The sequence below is a fragment of the Equus asinus genome, chromosome 14 (assembly GCF_041296235.1).
Source record: "Equus asinus isolate D_3611 breed Donkey chromosome 14, EquAss-T2T_v2, whole genome shotgun sequence".
Taxonomy (NCBI): Eukaryota; Metazoa; Chordata; class Mammalia; order Perissodactyla; family Equidae; genus Equus; species Equus asinus.
In genome coordinates, this window is record NC_091803.1 from 33,584,512 (window position 1) to 33,606,502 (window position 21,991).

The following is a 21,991-nucleotide window of genomic DNA, read 5'->3' on the forward strand; positions in this document are numbered from 1 at the left end:
AATTATCTCATAATTGGTTCCTCACCTTCAGTCAAACTTTGTCAGCAGAGTATGGCCCATGGGCCAAACCCAGCCCATAAACTACCTTTGCATATCCTGTGAGCTAAAAATGGTTTTTACATTTCTAAATGATTTAATTTAAAAAAAAAAACAGAAAAGGATGTGTGATAGAGACGCAGTTGGCCCACAAGCCTAAAATATTTATTATCTGTGCTTCCCACAAAAAGACTGCCAAACCTAATCTAAAACATCCTCCATATCCCCTTCCCAGGTCATTTTTCCAAAGGCAACACTGATAGGAATAGTGCATAGTTTCAAAGCCCATCCCCCGGTGCTATCTACCTAGTGAACTCCTATTAGCCTTCATTGCTCAGACCAAGCATCAAGCCCTCAGTACTTCAAGAATAACTTTTTCCACATCCCTACCTAGGTACTTATCATATTACAAAAGTAACTCAGTTTACTAATATCTCCTCGACTAAAAACTTTTAGTTTTAACAATTTGTGAGTAGGAATTCTGTCTTCTCTTTGTAACTACCATTTGTTGAGTGCTTATTACAGGTCAGAGACTGACCCAGACACTTTTCTGAACAACATCTCATTTAATACCCCCAATAATTCTAGAAATTAGGCATTATTATCTTCAATTTACATCTGAAGAAACAGGCTGTGATCACAGAGTTAATAATTGGCGGAGCCAGGATTTAAGCCTCAGATTTATCAAAGTCCCTGGAACAAAGTAGATAATTAATAAATAAATATTGAATGAAATAATGGATAGAGAGATGAGTCGGTGGCCTTCTCTCTGACTTTAGAGCCACTTTTTTTCACAATATGGTCTCGTTTCAACTTACCATTGAAAATCATCTCAAATCTTGCAATCGATATGTACCTCAAACTCACCTAATTCAAGAGCTCATATGATTATGTCTCTGTTGCCCATTTTATTCCAAATTAGATTCTGGGCATTTCACACATGGCCTCTCTCCATAACATTCTTGTTAAATAGCCATTTAGTCAATAAACTTACAAGCCAAATCAAGAATTTAGATAAAAGCAAAACATCAGAAAATTGACAAATGACATAGTGCACCCTCAACCCAATCTATATTTGTACATTGCTACTGAAATATAACCATTCAACAGTGCAAAATATATAGAAATAGTCCGACCCTGCACACAAATCTGTTCCACAGGCCCAAAATGCTACAAAGAAAGTGAAGTTACCTTTAATCTGTTTTCCTTTTCCGTAACGATGGTCCTGATAAGGGTAAGTTCAGTTGGAGAAAATACAAGTAAAACTATCAAAGGGAAAATAGTCATAAAAGCCCACATAAATGGATCAAAATAAAAAGCAGGGTATGGAAATCTCCTAGCATAAATGATGACATTATCAAACAAAGCTTCTCCACGTCTGCCGCTATGGTGTACCATGATGGCCTTATCTATGGCATGCTGCAGAGCCAGGAACCCTTGTCTGATGTACCCTAAATGAGAAAACAAAGATTGTCAAGTTCAGTATACTCAGAAACAGCCAGGCAAATAAAGAAGGCAATTCAGGTAATTCAAAGCTTTCAACCCAGAGAACAATTTCACAACACTTATAGTGATTTGGAAAACAAACAGATAATATATAACATAGAATTATATTACTATCTTCCCAAAACTAAGATACTGCATAAAAATGGTACAGTTGTTGGGCTGGCCCTGTGGCCGAGTGGTTAAGTTCGTGCGTTCTGCTGCAGGCGGCCCAGCGTTTCATTGGTTTGAATCCTGGGCATGGACATGGCACTGCTCATCGAGCCACACTGAGGCAGCATCCCACATGCCACAACTAGAAGGACCCACAACAAAGAATATACAACTATGTACTGGGGGGCCTTGGGGAGAAAAAGGAAAAAATAAAATCTTTAAAAAAAAATGGTACAGTTGCTTTACGTAATTTTATCAGCCAAAATAAACGAGAATTCAAGACAATACCAGACATAATTCTATACAATGGACCTATGAAGAGAAATGAAGCTCAAAACAAGAAGTGATACAATCCCATTTACAACAGCATCAAAAAGAATAAAGTAAGAAATAAACTTAACTAAGAAGGTAAAAAATTGCATACTGAAAACTACAAAACATTCCTGAAAGAAATTTAAACGGACACAAGTAAATGGAAAGACATCCTGGGTTCATGGATTGGAAGATGTAATATTGTTAAAATATCCATACTACCCAAAATGATCTACAGGTTCAATGCACTCTATCGAAATCCCAATGGCATTTTTTGCAAAAATAGAAAAAACCATCCTAAAATCCATATGGAATTGCAAAGGACCCTGAATAACCAAAACAATCTTGAGCAAGAAGAACACTTGCTCTTGAGAGCTAGACGCTTCACACTTCCTGATTTCAAAATATATTACAAAGTTAGAGTAATCAAAAGAATATGGTACTGACATAAAGACAGACATAGAAACCAATGGAACAGAATACAGAGCCCAGAAATAAATTATAACATATATGATCAAATGATCTTCAACAAGCGCACTGGAGGAAAGGATAATCTTTTCAAAACAAATGGTGCTGGATAAACTGGATCTCCACCTGCAAAAGAATGAAGTTGATCCTCACCTTATACCATATACAAAAATTAAATCAAAAAGGATTAAAGATTTAAACATAAGACTTGAAGCTATAAAACTCTTAGAAAAACTCTTAGAAGAAAACACAGGGCAAAGGACTCAGGACATGGGATTCAGCAATGATTTCTTGGATATGACACCAGAGGAACAGGTGACAAAAGCAAAAATAGACAAATGTGACTACATCAAACTTAAAAACTTCTGCATAGCAAAAGAAACAATCAACAGATTAAAAGGGCAAACTATGGAATGCGAGAAAACCATCACAAATCATAACTGATAAAAGGTTAATATCTAGAATATATAAAGAACTCCTATAATTCAACAACAACAAAAATAACCTTAAAAAATAGGCAGGACCGGCCCGGTGGCGCAGTGGTTAAATATGCATGTTCTGCTTCAGTGGCCTGAAGTTCGCCAGTTCCGATCCCAGGTGCAGACTTATGCACCACTTGTCAGGCCATGCTGTGGCAGGCGTCCCACATATAAAGTAGAGGAGGATGGGCACAGATGTTAGCTCAGGACCAGTCTTCCTGAGCAAAAAGAGGAGGATTGGTGGCAGATATTAGCTCAGGGCTAATCTTCCTCAAAAAAAGAAAAAAAAAACAAGTGAAGGACTTGAACATACATTTCTCCAAAGAAAATAGACAAATGGCCAAAAAGCACATGAAAATTGCTCAACTTCACTAATCATCATGGAAATGTATATCAAAACCACAATGAGATATCACCTCACACCTGATAGGATGGCCACTACTGAAAAACCAGAAAATAACAAGTGTTGGTGAGACATAAAGAAATTGGACTCCTTGTGCATTGTTGGTGGAAATATAAAATGGTACTCATGCAATGGAAAACAATATGGAGGTTTCTCAAAATATTAAAAATAATTACCATATGATCCACCAATCCTATTTATTGGCATATATTCAAAAGAATTGAAAATAGACTCTCAAAGAAATATATTTGCACTCCCATGTTCATTGCAGCATTATTCACAATAGCCAAGAGGTGAAAGCAACCTAAATGTCCTTCAATGGATGAATGGATAAACAAAATGTGGTATATACATACAGTGGAATATTATTCAGCCTTAGAAAAGAATGAAATCCTCTCATGTGCTACAATCTTAAGGACATTACACACAAAACGATAAATAATGCATGATTCCACTTAAATTAGGTATCTAAAGTACTCATACCCATAGAAACAGAAAGTAGAATGGTGGTTTCCAGGGGATGAAGGGAGAGGAAAATGAGCTGCTCTTTAATGGATATAGAGTTTCAGTTTTGCAAGATTAAAGAGTTCTAGAGATCTGTTGCACAACAATGTGCCTATAGTTAACAATATTGTATTGTGCACTTAAATATTAAGATCTCATGTTGTCTTCTTACTACAATAAAAGAAATCTCACTTTTAAATTTCACTGAACTAATTCTGATCTTCTCTCCCACCACTTATCTCAGCTGATTTAATTGGCTGAAGTCCTAAGAATTAATATCATAGAATTTTAGTCCTGAAAGGGACCCATAGGGTCACCTAGTCCAAGCACTCATTTTTCAGATGAAGAAATTTGGCTAAGAGTGTTTAAAATCATAAAGCTAATGATTAACAGAGTCTGAGAAAAGAACATCATCTCCTGATTCCCAGTCACTACACTACAATGCCACTTACAAAACAGAGCATCTCTTCATACCAATTTTTTAATATTAATTTGCCACACAGTGTCATTCAGTAGTTTGAATTTGTATAATTATCTTCTTTGTTGTTGTATAGAACATGGTCTTTTTAAGGGAAAACCTCCCACCATATGCAACCAACTCTTCTTTTTGGTTTTAAACTACTCTTTTTCCACCAAGATCATGCTATTTTCCATTAACTTACTCTCACAAACTACGCTTAGGATGCAGCATATTATTTTAAAAGAGGCCAGACTCCTCTTCAACTTTTGATTGGAAAAACATTCAAAATGTTTTTGATAAGATGACAAAACATCACACAATCACACCACTCTAATTTAACTATTTTCATTTTTGGACAGCTATCTCAATTTTGTACAGATCCATACATATTTTCCATAGCCATAATTCTATATATATAGTTCTATATTTATCAGGCCTGATAATGATTATCTTTAATCACTACACAATAGTCTGTCAAATTGATATATTATCATATTCTTAACCACACACTTATTACAGACTATTTTTACTATTTTCAAATTTTATTGGTAATGGTAAATTGCACAAAGCTTTGTCTTCTGTTGAATAATTTCCTAAATATAAACTCTCAGGATTGTTAGTTAATTCAAATTCCTTATTTTTTTTACTTCAAGGTAATCCATACAATTAAAAAAATAATTTAAAAATTACCATTGCATAATTAAAAATCATTCATAAACCCAAAAGAATAATTTAGAACCATAAGTATACAGGAAATATTAATATATAAAGATGTGACTATTCAGTCAGTAGAGCCAACATTTACCAACTAAGACTATATAAATGCTCGGATATACACTAGTAAAGTTCAGGAAATGATCTAAGGTATTATAATGATACTTTTCAAATGTATAAAGTTTTCTGCATGCTTGTTTTTACAATAAAAACTAAATTGAAAAAATTTACTGCTATGATTAATGAAGAAACAACTTTCTCACATGTTGAAAGAAAATGAGTCACACTTGTTGATAGGACTGCCAGCTTGCAACCAAAATAGTAATATAAGTATACATAAGGATCTCACCAGGATCTCCTCCATCATCTTCAGCCCCATTCCTGGGTCCTTGAGAAGGTACTGTTGGAAAGAGAAGAGCTGTTTCCCATGTATGGCGTCTTCGAGCAACTAACTTATTTGTATGATGACTCCGTCTAACAAAGCCACTAAAACGCAGATGATATTTTACCTAGAACGAACAATAGAAAACAAACAACATTCTAAACCAATGAACACTAAAAAGCAAATATTAGCAGTGAAAGGAAAATAAAATACAAAGCTAAGAACTGTGTTTTCAGGATAAAGTGAGCAATTCAGGATCTTAAATGATGAAAAATGACAGGATCACTGGCCAAGAGACAAGTAGCAAGTCTCACGTGCTGGAATCACAGTCAAAGTCTGAAATCGACTAAATTTGTACTGTCCTCTTTCATCTTCATGGCATTTTGCCTCTGAGTTTCAAAGACACAACAGTGGTACCTTGATCATTTGCATGAATTTTTCTATACCCACAACTGTCCTGTCTACTGAGTGAAACATCACAAAGTTCTATTAATTTTCTTTCCGACCACATTAGCCAATTATGGTAGAGTAACAATATGTCCCTCTTCAAAAACTGAATGACATATGATTCAGCTATTCCACTTCTGGGTATTTATCCGAAAAACATGACAACTCTAATTCAAAAAGCTATATGCACGGTTAATTTCACTGCAGCATTATTCACAATAGCCAAGACTTGGAAGCAACATAAGTGCCCAGCAATGGATGAATGGATAAAGACGATGTGGTATATATACACAGTGAAGACTACTCAGCCATAAAAACAGACAAGGGGCTGGTCCAGTGGTGCAGCAGTTAAGTTCACAGGTTCTCCTTTGGCGGCCTGGGGTTTGCCAGTTCAGATTCTGGGTGTGGTCATGGCACCACTTGGCAAAGCCATGCTGTGATAGGCATCCCACATATAAAGTAGAGGAAGAAGGGCACAGATGCTAGCTCAGGACCAGTCTTCCTCAGCAAAAAGAGGAGGATTAGCAGCAGATGTTAGCTCAGGGCTAATCTTCCTCAAAAAAAAAAAAAGACAAAATCTTGCCATTTTCAACAACATGGATGGACCTTAAAGGTATTATGCTAAGTGAAATAAGTCAGACAGAGAAAGACAATTACCATATGAATTCACTCATATGTGGAAGATAAACAAATAAACATATAGATAAGAAGAATGGATTGGTGGTTATCAGAGGGGAAAGGGGTTGGAGGTGCGTGAAAGAGGTGAAGGGACACGTGTCTGATGATGGATGGCAATTAGACTTTTGGTGGTGAACACAATGCAGTCTATACAGAAGTCAAAATATAATGATGTATACCTGAAATTTATATAACGTTATAAACCAATATGACCTCAGAAAAAAAATGAATTGCACATAAGGAAAAAAACAAGAAGCAGCAAGAGTAGGGATGATAAAATTTAAATGTAGAATGTTGCATATTTTAACTATTAAATGAAAAGATGATGATATATCTGGAGAGCTGAGTAAACTCTAGGGTAAGTCATGGTAGACCTGAGTAGCTTAACAAGACAAGAGACTACAGTTACCAAAGGTCAACAGAAGCAGAACAGAGAAATCAGTAAGATGAGGAGGAGCAAGCAAGTGTGCTAAGTCTAGGTAAACATTCAAATAATTCAGTAATTTAAAAACAAAGTTTTGAGTAACTACAGCATGCTCATATATTACTAATATACAATCCTTGACCTCAAGGAACTCACAAGGTGTTAAGAGAGCACAGAAGAGGGAAGGGGAGAGTTTGTATAGGTAATCACAGCCAGAGTTTTATAGAATTAATAAGAGTTACCCAAGAAAAAGAGGGACAAGGAGAAGGAGAAAGAGGGACAATCAAAAGGAGAGAGGAGAGGGAGTGACGTCAGCATCATGGCAGAGTGAGCTTGCCTGGGACTCTCTCCCCTCCAACATACAACAAAAATGAGCAACCATATTCCAACAAAAAATATCCTAATAGCACAGGAATCCTCGGAGACCCACAGCAGCCAAATGACAGAGGGCGGAGAGGCTGGAGTCCCACTTCAGAGGAGCTGGAATGGGCTGAGAGAACTTCACTCCCTCCCCTAAAGACTATGGTTGCTGCCTTGGGAGGCTCTGAGGGAAGGAGTGGGGGAGGCGTCACACATCTGCAGGATCACTCAGGACACCCTAGTGCCCTTGCAGCCTAGAGAGAAGCCCTCTAACCTGGTGAAAGCTTCCACGTGGGGTGACCTCATCAAGCCAAGACCCCGGGAGACCAGATAGTGAGAGCTGATCAGGAAACCCGGTCTGCATGCAAGAGAAACTGCTCCCCCACCCACGTTGTGCCGGGCCATCTTGTCTGAAGGCGGAGGGCTCAGAATACATGGCTCTCAACCCCCATCTAGTGGCGATAAGCTGTAACTGCAACCAAATAATATCACTATGCAGAAAGATCATTCTTCTAGCATCAAACAGTTCATAAAAGCTCCAGACCAGAAGGAAAACAATAATTACACAGAGTTATGTCCTGAGGACTTGGAAATAAGTAAACTAAATGACAATGAATTCAGAATAACTATCATCAAAAAACTCAATGAGGTAAAAGAAAATATAGAGAAACAATTCAATGAGTTCTGGAGTTACTTCATGAAAGAGATTGAAACTATAACGAAGAACCAATCAGAAATACTAGAGATGAAAAATACAATGGATCAGATAAAACAGAATACGGATTCCCTGAATGCCCGTGTAGACACTATAGAGGAGCAAATCAGCATAATCAAAGATAGACAGGTTGAATGGCTCCACACAGAGGAAGAGAGAGAACTAAGACTAAAAAGAGATGAAGAAAATCTCTGAGAAATAGCTGGCTCAATGAGGAAGCAACATAAGAATTATAGGTATCCAAGAAGGTGAAGAGAAGGAGAACGGGGCAGAAAGCATGCTCAAAGAAATAATAGCAGAGAACTTCCCAAATCTATGGATTGAGAGAGAAATGTGTGTGGAGGAAGCTTTCAGATCTCCTAGATTTGTCAACGTAAAAAGACCTGCTGCAAGGCATATAGTAGTAAAACTGGCAAAAATGAATGACAAAGAAAGAATATTCAGGGCAGCAAGGCAGAAGAAAATAACCTACAAAGGAACCCCTATCAGACTTTCAGTGGACTTCTCTGCAGAAACCTTACAAGCTAGGAGATATTGGAATGACATATTCAAAACTTTAAAAGATAAAAATCTTCAGACAAGAGGACTCTGTCCAGCAAAAATATCCTTCACACATGAGGGAGAAATTAAATCTTTCCCAGACAAACAAAAGCTAAGGGACTTTGTAGCCACAAGACACCCCCTACAAGAAATCCTCAAGAAGGCCCTCATACCTGAAAAAAGACAAAAAGGGAGAAAGGGGTCACAAAACACAGAGTAAGGAGACAAATAGATAGACTCAGGATAGGACAGCAAATATTCAACTATAGCATTAGGCTAAAGGGAAGGAAAACACCAAAAACAAAGACAATTTTGTCACTTTAACTACAAACTCACAACACAAGTTGGAATAAGAGATGAAAATAATCACTTAGGAGGGGAGGAGCAAAGGGACTGAATCATTTTGGCTAAGGAAATAAGAGGCCATCAGAAAATCGACTATGTTATGCATGAGATTCTGAATACAAACTTCAGGGTAGCCATTAAACTAAAAAACAAGACAGAGACACAAAAAATAAATAAGGGAAAAACTAAGAAACACAGCATAAGAAACTACAGAAGTCAATGGGTAGACCAACACACACAGGATGAAAAACAAAGGACATGTAGGAAAACCAGAAAACAAGTGACAGAATGACAGCATTAAGCCCTCATACATCAATAATCACCCTCAATGTAAAAGGTTTGAACTCTCCAATAAAAAGACACAGAGTGGCAAGAAGGATTAAAGAACAAGATCCAACAATTTGTTGACTCTAGGAAACACACCTCAGCTCCAAGGACAAATACATGCTCAGAGTGAAGGGGTGGAAGATGATACTCCAAGTTAATGGCAAACAAAAGAAAGCAGGTGTCGCAATACTTATATCAGACAAAGTAGATTGCAAGATAAGGCAGGTAAAGAGAGACATAGAGGGTCAGTATATAATGATCAAAGGGACACTACATCAAGAAGAAATAACACTTATAAATATCTATGCACCCAACACAGGAGCACCAAAGTTCATAAAGCAACTATTAACAAACCTAAAAGAAGATATCAAAAATAACACAATAATAGTAGGGGACCTCAACATCCCACTCACATCATTGGACAGATCATCCAGACAGAAAATCAACAAGGAAACAGTGGAATTAAATGAAAAGCTAAAACAGTTGGACTTAATAGACATATATAGAGCACTCCATCCAAAAATAGCAGAATACACATTCTTCTCAAGCGCACATGGAACATTCTCAAGGATAGACCATATGTTGGGAAACAAGGCAAGCCTCTATAAATTTTTTTAAAAATTGAAATAATAACAAGCATCTTCTCTGATCATAATGCTATAAAGCTAGAAATTAACTACAAGAAAAAAGCTGAGAAAGGGACAAAAATGCAGAGACTAAACAATACGCTAATGAACAAGCAATGGATCATTGAAGAAATTAAAGAAATCAAAAAATATCTGGAGACAAATGAAAATGATAACATGCCATACCAACTCATATGGGATACAGCCAAAGCTGTATTAAGAGGAAAATTCATCGCAATACAGGCACACCTTAACAAACAAGAAAAATCCTAAATAAGTAATCTCAAACTACACCTAACTGAATTAGACAAAGAAGAACAAACAAAGCCCAAAATCAGCAGAAGGAGAGAAATAACAAAAATCAGAGCAGAAATAAATGCTATTGAAACAAAAAAGGCAGTAGAAAGGATCAATGAAACAAAGAGCTGGTTCTTTGAGAAGATAAGTCCCCTAGCCAGATTTACAAACAAGAAAAGAGAGAAAGCTCAAAGAAACAAAATCAGAAATGAAAGAGAAGAAATAACAACAGACTCCACAGAAATACAACAGATTATAAAAGAATACTACGAAAAACTATACACCAACAAAATGGATAACCTAGAGGAAATGGATAAATTCTTAGACTCCTACAACCTCCCAAAGCTGAGTCAAGAAGAAGCAGACAATCTGAACAGACCAATTACACGGAAAGAGATTGAAACATCAATCAAAAGCATCGCAAAGAATAAAACCCCAGGACCAGATGGCTTTCCTGGGGAATTTTACCAAACTTTCAGAGAGGATTTAATACCTATACTTTTAAAGCTATTCCAAAAAAATAGAGAGGATGGAACACTTCCTAACACATTCTGCAAGGCCAACATCACGCTGATACCAAACCTGACATGGACAGCGTGAGAAAGGAGAACTGCAGGCCAATATCGCTGATGAACATAGATGCAAAAATTCTCAACAAAATTTTGGCAACCCAAATTCAGCAATACTCAAAAGGATCATAGATCACGATCAAGTGGGATTCATACCAGGGACACAGGGATGGTTCAACATCCGCAAATCAATCAATGTGATACACCACATCAACAAACTGAGGAATAAAAACCACATGATCATCTCAATAGACAGAGAGAAAGCACTTGACAAGATCCAACAGCCATTTATGATAAAAACTCTGAACAAAACAGGGATAGGAGGAAATCACCTCAACATAATAAAGGTCATATATGACAAACCCACACCCAACATCATACTCAATGGGCAAAAACTGAGCGCCATCCCCCTGAGAACAGGAACGAGACAAGGATGCCCTCTATCACCACTGTTACTTAACATCGTACTGGAGGTTTGGGCCAGAGCAATTAGGCAAGAGAAAGGAATAAAAGCAATCCAAATAGGGAGGGAAGAAGTGAAACTCTCGCTGTTGCAGACATGATCTTATATATAGAAAACCCCAAAGGATCCATCGGAAAACTTTTAGAAATAATCAGCAACTACAGCAAAGTTGCAGGGTATAAAATCAACTGACATAAATCAGTAGCATTTCTATACTCTAATAACGAACTAACAGAAAAAGAACTCAAGAACACAATACCATTCACAATCGCAACAAAAAGAATAAAATACATTAGGGTGAATTTAACTAAGGAAGTGAAAGACCTATACAATGAAAACTACAAGACTTTCCTGAAATAAATTGATGATGACATAAAGAGATTAAAAGACATTCCATGCACATGGACTGGAAGAATAAACAGAGTTAAAATGTCCGTTCTACCTAAAACAATCTACAGATTCAACACAATCCCAATCAGAATCCCAATGACATTCTTTACAGAATTAGAACAAAGAATCCTAAAATTCATATGGGGCAACAAAAGACCCCAAATTTCTAAAGCAATCCTGAGAAAAAAGAACAAAGCTGGAGGCATCACAATCCCTGACTTCAAAACATACTACAAGGCTACAGTAATCAAAACAGCATGGTACTGGTACAAAAACAGGTGCACTGATCAATGGAACAGAATTGAAAGCCCAGAAATAAAACCACACATCTATGGACAGCTAATCTTCGACAAAGGAGCTGAGGGCATACAATGGAGAAAAGAAAGTCTTTTCAACAAATGGTGCTGGAAAACTGGAAAGCCACATGTAAAACAATGAAACTTGACCATTCTTCTTAACCATTCACAAAAAGAAACTCTAAATGGATCAAAGACCTAAAGGTAAGACCTGAAACCATAAGGCTTCTAGAAGAAAATGTAGGCAGTACACTCTTTGACATCAGTGTTAAAAGGATCTTTTCAGACACCACGTCTTCTCAGAAGGGAAACAATAGAAAGAATCAACCAGTGGGACTTCATCAGACTAAAGAGCTTCTTCAAGGTAAGGGAAAACAGGATTGAAACAAAAAAACAACCCACTAATTTGGAAAAAAATATTTGCAAGTCATATATCTGACAAAGGGTTAATCTCCATAATATATAAAGAACTCACACAAATCAACAACCAAAAATCAAACAACCCGATCAAAAAATGGGCAGGAGACATGAACAGACATTTCTCCAAAGAAGATATAGGGATGGCCAATAGACACATGAAAAGATGTTCATCATCACTGATCACCATGGAAATGCAAATCAAAACTACACTAAGATATCACCTTACATCCATTAGAATGGCAAAAATAAGCAAAACAAAAAGTAACAAATGTTGGAGAGGTTGTGGAGAAAAGGGAACTCTCATACACTGCTGGTGGGAATGCAAACTGGTGCAGCCACTATGGAAAACAGAATGGAGATTTCCCAAAAAATTAAAAATAGAAATACCATATGACCCAGCCCTCCCACTACTGGGTATCTATCCAAAGAACTTGAAATCAGCAATTCCAAAAGTCCCATGCACCCCTATGTTCATTGCAGCATTATTTACAATAGTCAAGACATGGAAGCAACCTAAATGCCCATCAACTGATGATTGGATAAAGAAGATATGGTGTATATATATACAATGAAATGCTACTCAGCCATAAAAAAGAATAAAATCGTCCCATTCACAACAACATGGATGGACCTTGAGGGAATTATGTTAAGTGAAATAAGCCAGATAGAGAAAGACAATCTCTGTATGACTCCACTCATATGAGGAAGTTAAACATGTAGACAAGGAGAACAGATTAATGGCTACCGGGGAAAGGGGGGGTTGGGAGTGGGCACAAAGGGTGAAGGGGTGCACCTACAACACAAGTGACAAACAACAATGTACAACTGAAATTTCACAAGATTGTAAACTATCATAAACTCAATAAAGATTAACTTAAAAAAAAAGTCTGAGAGAGGATAATGTGATCAAAGGCAGAGATAACACAGTACAGTTATGTGCTGCGTAACAACATTTCAGTCAATGATGGACCACATATTTGACAGTGGTCCCACAAGATTAGTACCATATAGCCCAGGTGTGCAGTAGGCTCTACCACCTAGGTTTGTGTATGTACATTCTATGATGTGTGCACAACAACAAAATCACCTAACAAAGCATTTCTCAGAACATAGTCCCACAGTTAAGTGACATATGACTATACATGCAAAGAACAACTAGTGGTTCAACACAGGCATACCTCAGAGATATTGCAGGTTCAGTTCTAGACCACTGCAATAAATCAAATATCACAACAGGGAGAGTCACACAAATTTTTTGGCTTCCTAGTGCATATAAAAGTTATGTTTACACTAGACTGTAGCCTATTAAGTGTGCAATAGCATTATGTCTAAAAAGACAATGCACATAACTTAATTAAAAAATACTTTATTGCTAAAAAATGCTAACCATCATCTGAGCCTTCAGCAAGTCATAATCTTTTTTGCTGGTGGAGGGTCTTATAAAATATGCAACATCACAATAAAATGAGGTATGTAGTATTGCTACAGCATAAAATTCAAAGAAAGAGTTCAAAATGAGGCTGGAGAGGTATGCAGAAAACAGGTTGCTGATGGCCTTGTATCCCATGCAAAGAACCTTCTGTAGTCCATGGAGAACCCCTGGAGTCTTCTATGCAGCACAGTGACATGATCTTTTCTGTGTTCTTAATAGATCATCGTGGTACAGTTGGCCCTCTGTGTCCGTAGGTTCTGCATCTGCAGATTCAACCCACCAGGACTGAAAGTAGATGCTTGCATCTACTGAACATGTACAGACTATTTACATAGCATTTACATTGCATTCTTTTTTCTCAGGAATCCTTTGGCTATTCGGGGTCTTTTGTTGTTCCATACAATCCAATTAGAAAATGGGCAAAAGATCTGAACAGAGATTTCTCCAAAGAAGATATACAGATGGCCAACAGGCACATGAAAAGATGCTCAACATCATTAGCTATCAGGGAAATGCAAATCAAAACTACAATGAGGTATCACCTCACTCCGGTCAGAATGGCTATAATTAACAAGACAGGAAACAACAAATGTTGGAGAGGGTGTGGAGAGAAGGGAACCCTTGTTCACTGCTGGTGGCAGTGCAAACTGGTGCAGCCACTATGGAAAGCAGTTTGGAGCATCCTCAGAAAATTAAGGATAGATCTACCATATGATCCAGCTATTCCACTGCTGGGTATTTATCCAAAGAACTTGAAAACACAAAGGCAGAAAGATACTTGCACCCCTATGTTCATTGCGGCATTATACACAATAGCCAAGACTTGGATGCACCCTAGGTGCCCATCAAGGGACGAATGGATAAAGAAGATGTGGTATTTATACACGATGGACTACTACTCAGCCATAAGAAATGACGAAATCCAGCCATTTGTGACAACATGGATGGACCTTGAGGGTATTATGCTGAGTGAAATAAGTCAGAGGGAGAAAGTCAAATACCATATGATCTCACTCATAAGTAGAAGATAAAAACGACAAAAAAAAACACACAGCATTGGAGATTGGACTGGTGGTTACCACTGGGGAAGGGGGGAGGGCAAAAGGGGTGATTAGGGTCACATGTGAGGGGATGCACTATAATTAGTGTTCGGGTGGTGAAGATGATGTAAATGTATACAGAATTCGAAATATGATGTACACCCGAAAAAAATAAAAATTAAAAAAAAAATGACCTTAGGGTAGCAGATACAGTTTTCTCCTTACCAGTTTAATGTAATGGTCAAAAGCACAGGAATTAGAATAAGATGGAGTGCATTCAAATACCTGCTCTGTTTTATACTCGCAGTTATGATCTTGGGCAAGTTACAATTTTTCCCATTCATAAAATGGGGATGTACCTATACACAATAACTCTCTGAAACCCAAAAGTATAATTATAAAGTCTTTAGTAAAACTGTCTCACCTGAAGCGGCAAACGGTCATTGTTTTTGAAGTCATGATCAAATACAATAGCAGCCAGCACATTAACAGACTTCTCTTCAAACCTAATGTAATTCTCAAAATCTTCTTCTGAAGAAAAGCCTCGAACTGTAGAGAGAAAAATCTAAGTCGTCACATAAATGCAAAATATCTCATGATTATTCTTATCTGTACCATGAACACAATAATCCTATCATAATATTGTAAACTTTAGAACATTATTACTTAAACATTGACAACACAGATGACCTAATGGATATTTGGGGTACATAAAAATTTTTGTGTATTATAAAATTGTATCACATTATGAATAATATTTAAACATTATAATAACTATATATTAAGGTAAACCAAGAGCAGCGGAACTTTGAATCGAGTCTTGAAATCTAATGATTCTTTTTAATTTGAAGGGAAAGGAGAAGTGACAAAATTATTTCTGTGGAAAGTATGATGTTTCAGAAAATAACCTTAAGTTGCAGAATAAAACTACTTTACATTTATGTTTTCTCATTCACAAATTAATCTGTATGAAATTTGGAAATACACATTCACAAAACCACACACACATAACCACACACATACAGGTAACTTAAATGACTAAAGTTTTTTCTTAGGAATTAAAATATTTCTAATGTAAATAGGCTATTAAAGTCTTTGATAGCCTCCAAATAAGGAAACACAATTACTGAAAGAAGTAAATAAGACTTTTTTAATGGAGTTATCCACCATGTTCAAGGAGTTAAAGAAAATCACATTGTAAAGATGTCCTTTCTGTAAAAATTGACATATAGAGTCAATGTAATTGTAATAAAAATCCAAATAGAATTTTTATGAAAATTTACAAGCCAATTCTAAAATTTATGTAGAAATACAGTGGGTAAGGAACAAGGTGGGAAGACTTCCTTTACAGGTATCAGAACAAGATAAAACTATAGTAATCGAGATAGCATCGGATTGACAAGAGGATATACAAATAGACCTATGGAATATAATAGAGAAATACGTTCACGAATATATAAGGATTCATAAATACGTCCATGACTATGTGGACAATTGACTTATGATAAAAATGGTAATACAGAGTAGTAGGGAAAGAGTGACCTTTTCCAAAAATAGTAAGAATTCAAATGGATATACATATGGGAATAAAAGAAACCTCACACCATTAAAGAAAATCAATTCCTGGTGCACTGGAGATTTGCATGTAAAACACAAAACAAAAAAGTCCCCCAAAAGATAGTGGAGGAGAATATCTTCATGATTCTGGGGTAGGGAAAGTTTTCTAAACAGAACAATAAACACAAAGGAAAAGAGTGATAAATTAGGGCTTTATTAAAATTAAGAACTGCTATTCTTCAAAAGATACCAGTGGGGCTGGCCCCATGGCATAGTGGTTAAGTTCAGCACATTTCACTTTGGTGGTCCAGGTCTGTGGGCTCGGATCCTGAGCACAGGTCTACACCACTCGTCAGCCATGCTGTGGCAGCAACCCACATGCAAAGTGGAGGAAGACACACACAGATGTTAGCTCAGAGCTAATCTTCCTCAGCAAAAAAAAAGATACCACTAAGACTGAAAAGGCAAGACACAGACTGGGAGTGTTGATATGCAACACCTATAATCAACAATAAATATAGAAATAACTCCTACAAGTCGAAAAGAAAAAATAGTCAATCCAATATGAAAATGGACAAAGTATTTGAACAGGCTTGTCACAAAAAAAGGATAAAGAAAGATATGACAGATATGAAAATGTGTTCAATGAGATTAGTAATCCAGAGAAATGTAAATTAAAACCACAATGATTCCACTGCACACTCAACAAAATGGTTAAAATTTTATAAAATTATATCAATATTTTTATTCACTAAATGAAAAATATTCATTAAAATTCTCCTTTTTCTATATTGGCAAAAACATATGACCTTTACCTAAAATTTTAAGTGATTAATGCTGTCTTCTCTATCTCTACCTTTTAAGAAAGTCCAGTGAACGTTATACTGGGTCCTTCATAATTTATAACCTGATGATACAAGGGCATGAGTTTTCTTCTAGTTTCAAACACATGCTAGATTGAACTAAGATAAACTCCCTTTGTTTCAAACTAATAGAAATGCTGAAAGTGATGTCAGCATCATGGCAGCATGAGTTCCGCTTTTCTTTCCCCTTCAATTTACAACTAGTCAGACATCTATAACCAAATAAAAAATGCCTCTACGCAGCACACCAGGACAACTGAGAGATCCATTCATCTGTGCACCCAAAAGTGGGTGGATTGGATTATGAAGGAGGCAGCAGAGCCAGGGAAGTGGTGGCAGAGGCTGATGGCAGAGAAGCTGGCAATGGCAGGAACCAGCAGTGGACCAGCAAGACCATACTGGCAGAGAAAATGGAGGGTGAAGGAGGTGAGTGGGGGTCTGCCTGGCCACATGTGCTGCAGTTGGAGAGACCCAGGGCTCTCTCTAAAGAGAGACCACAGTAACTAGGGGCAGGGAATGGGAAGAAGGTGGACAAAGAAAACTAGGAATCTGTTTCCTGCTGTCTGCCCTGGGATTCTGGCTAGAGGATCACCCACAGACCTCTAGGACTCCCCTGCCCCCGATTCAAGGATCCCCCTACCAAGCCATGGGCACACTTAAAGTCCCAGGTGCTAAGCACACATCTCCCCAACATGCCACCACCATCTTTTTTTCCCTCTACCAGTTTTGTGTGTGTGTGCACATGCTCCCAACCTTAGCAGCGAGTAAACTCTGGTAAGACAAACCAAAAACTTGTGCTATAGCACCATATTCTGAAAAACACAAAGAAAGCTCCCAATTATCAATGTGTTGAACTGTTAGAATCAAAGTAAACAAAGCCTAACCTAAGTAAGAAAGGTGTTTGCTATTTCAAATGCAGCAGCAGAGGCACTTTTCATCAAACACGATGAGAAATCACAGTATCACCAAAAGAAAATGACAATTTTCCAGCAATTGAACCCAAAGACAGGGAATTGCAATCTAACTGATAAAGAATTCAAAATAGCTCTTATGAAGAAATTCATCAAGCTACAAGAAAACTCAGAAAGACAATACAATGATCTCAAGAATAAAATTAATGAACAGAAGGAGTACTTTACAAAAGAGACTGAAATTCAAAAAAGGAACCAAACAGGAATTATGGAGCAGAAGAACTCAATAAACAAAATGAAGAATGCACTAGAAAGCATTAGAAACAGAGCAGATTAGATGGAAGAGAGAACAAATGAGCTTGAGGATAGAAATTTAGAAATCATTCAGGTGAAAGAGGAGAGAGGACTAAGATTTTTTAAAAGTGAATAAACCCTGTGAAAACAATCAGACTCCATTAAACAAGCTAACATAAGATTAATAAGTATACCAGAAGGAGAAGTGAGGGAGAAGGGAGCAGAGAGCTTATTTAAAGGAATAATAGCTGAGACCTTCCCAAGCCTAGGGAAGGAACTGGATACACAATGGAAGCCAATAGAACACCTTATTATCTCAACGCAAAAAGACCTTCCTCAAGACAAATTGTATTAACACTGTCAAAAGTCAATGATAAAAAAAAGAATTTTAAAGGCAGCCAGGGAAAAAACAAAGTAACCTACAAAGGAACCCTCTTTAGGTTATCAGCAGATTTCTCAGCAGAAACTCTATAGGCCAGGAAAGAGTAGAATGACATAATCAAAGCATTGAAGGTAAAAATTGCCAGCCAAGAATATTCCATCAGGCAAAGTTATCCTTCAGATGTGAAGGAGAAATACAGGCTTTCCCAGACAAACAAAAGCTGAAGGAGTTCATCACCACTAGACCTGCCTTACAAGAAATGTTAAAAGGAGCTCTTCAAGCTGAAATGAAAAGATGAAAGTACACAAAACTCTGATTAAGGTGATGAATAGACAATCAGAATCAGAATTAGAAAACTGTAACTCTTTTTGAGAATAGTATATTAAATGTAAATGGATTGAACTCACCAGTCAAAAGGCACAGAGTGGCTGGATGAATAAAAAAACAAGACCCAAATATATGCTGCTACAGGAGACTCATTTCAGCACTAAAGAGACACATAGGCTCAAAGTGGATATATACCCAAGAGTGGAATAGCTGGGTCATATGATAATGTTATGTTTAATTTTTTAAGGAACTGCCACTATTCCATTTTACATTCCACCAGCAAAGTATGAGGATTCCAATTTCTCCATATCTTCATCAACACTTGCTATTGTCTTTCGATTCTAGCCATCTTAGTGGGTGTGTAGTGGTATGTCATTATAGTTTTGATTTGCATTCCCAGCTGACTAACGATGTTGCACATCTTTTTATGTGCTTATTGGCCATTTGTATATCTTCTTTGAAGAAATAGCCACTCAGATACTTTGCTCATTTTTTAATCAAGTATTTGATTAATCAAGTAATTTTAATCAAGTACTTATTGAGTTATGAGTTCTCTATATATTCGGGATACAAGTCCCTTATCAGACATATAATTTGCAAATATTTTTTCCCATTCCATGGGCTGTCTTTTCATTTTCTTAATGGTGTTCTTTGAAGCACAAAGGTTTTTAATTTTGATAAAATCAAAGTATCTATTTTTTCTTTTGTTGCTCATGCTTTTGCATCATATCTAAGACTCCTTTGTCAAATCCAAGGTTATGAAAATTTACCTATGTTTTCTCCTAAGAGTTGTACAGTTTTAGCTCCTATGTTAAAGCTTTTGATCCATTTTGAATTATTTTTGTATAAGGTATAAGGTAAGGATTCAACTCCATTCTTTTCATATGGATATCCAGTTTCCTCAGCACCATTTGTTGAAGAGACTGTTTTTTCTCCATTACTTGGTCTTATTACTCTTGTTGAAAATCAACTGACTGGAGCTGTAAGGGTTTATTCCCGGACTCTCAATTCTACTCCATTGATCTATATGTCTAGCCTTGTACCACTGGTGAATTCTATCAAACATTTAAGGAAGAATTAACACAATCCTTTTCTAAGCCACACGATTCTCTTATTGGAACAATTGAACGGGTCCTGAATGATGGAGAAAGCAAGAGCAACTGCAACAAGAATTCTTTAGGCAGGTGAGCGATAATTGAAAACCTATTCCACTGTAAACAAAATTCATCTGATCTATAAGCATTTGAGAGCTTTAAAATGTCATACAAGGTTGTGGATTACTGTAGAATACTGACAGCTGCTTTATTCTGAAACTTACTACACATCCTCCAAAAATCATACAGATCAAAAAGGAGAGGGGGAAGAAACATTCATAACACACCTACAACATAACTAGGAAACAGAATACCACAACCGTCAAAGCGTAAATAGGAAACTACAGAGCCAAATTCAGCAGAGCCAACTGCTGAGCTATACCAGTGAAAGAGGCAGACACAAGCTTCTCAGAGAAGGGTCTAAGTATGACAGAACACAGATAAAACTACCTCCAAACAGAGAAAGTGACACCAAAAGGAGAAAATGCCAAGGAATAGCTCTGGACCTGGCATATCAAAACTCTGGATACTGGGGAAATTAAGAGAAAAGGACTTGAAAGTGTGTGGAACCTGAGATACTAGTGTTTGGAAAACACAATTTGTGATGGGGTAGAGGGGCATGTAGAAAGGCCACACTTGGAGATTTGATGGCAAAAATGGGAAAAAGAGGAGAAAGAGGTGGAAATTAAAGGATCTCTAGAAAGAAAAGAAACACACAAAATCAGAAAATACATCAACCTCTGCCCCACCATAATAAAGAGCTGCATCAACTTTAAAAACTAAGTTTAACTACACAAACAAGAAAGAGTGTTGGAGAACTAAGAAATCTAGTAGGTTAACCAACACTCTCAACCTTGACTATATACAACTTTTATTCCTGATTCAGAAAAAATAAGACATTAAAAAATGAACAGAATCCTCAGTAGACAAAGCAATCCTGAGGAAGAAAAACAAACCTGGAGGTATCACACTTGCTGATTTTAAGCTTTATTACAAAGCTATAATAATCAAAACAGTATGGTACTGCCACAAAAGACACAAAGATCAATGAAACAGAATCAAGAGCCCAGAAATAAACCCATGCATACACAGTCAACTAATATTTGACAAGGGAGCCAAGAAAACTCAATGAGGAAAAGATAGCCTTTTCAATAAATGGTGTAAGGAAAACTGGATATTCACATGCAAAAGAATAAAACTGAACCCCTATCTTACACCATTCACAAAAATAAACTCAAAATGGATTAAAGACTTAAATCTAAGACCTAAAACCATAAAACTCTAGAAAACAATAGGGGGAAAAGCTACTTATTGGTCTTTGCTATGATTTTTTGGACACAACACCTAAAGAACAAGCAACAAAATCAAAAATAAACAAGCGAAACTACATCAAACTAAAAAGCTTCTATATAGCGAAATAAGTGATCAACAAAATGGAACGGCAACCTGTGGAATGGGAGAAAATATGTGCATCTAATAAGGGATTAATATCCAAAAAAATATGAGGAACTCATACAACCTGCCAGCAAAAATAATAATAATAATAATCCAATTAAAAAATGGCCAAAGGACCTGAATAGACATTTTTCCAAAGAAGATATTCAAATGGCAAACAGATACATGAAAAGATGTTCAACACCACTCATCATTGGGGAAATGCAAATCAAAACCACAATATGACATCACTTCACACCTGTTAGAAGGACTATTATTGAAAAGACAAGAGACAACAAATGCTGGTGAGGATGTGACAACCCTTGTACGCTGTGGCAGGAATATA

The 21,991-nt window shown here is 36.8% G+C and overlaps 1 protein-coding gene across 3 annotated transcripts in view; it reads right to left on the reverse strand.

The window, feature by feature from the left end:
* LOC106841750 (phospholipid-transporting ATPase ABCA3-like) overlaps window positions 1-21,991 on the reverse strand; it is a 205,466-nt gene that overhangs the window by 163,474 nt on the left and 20,001 nt on the right. For all 3 annotated transcript variants that reach the window (XM_070484799.1, XM_070484800.1, XM_014857904.3), the window contains exons 4-6: window positions 15,208-15,332; window positions 5,382-5,541; window positions 1,228-1,487 (exon numbers count right to left, since the gene is read on the reverse strand). In XM_070484799.1, the coding sequence (XP_070340900.1) occupies window positions 1,228-1,487; window positions 5,382-5,541; window positions 15,208-15,332 (545 nt within the window). The remainder of the gene's footprint in view (window positions 1-1,227; window positions 1,488-5,381; window positions 5,542-15,207; window positions 15,333-21,991) is intronic.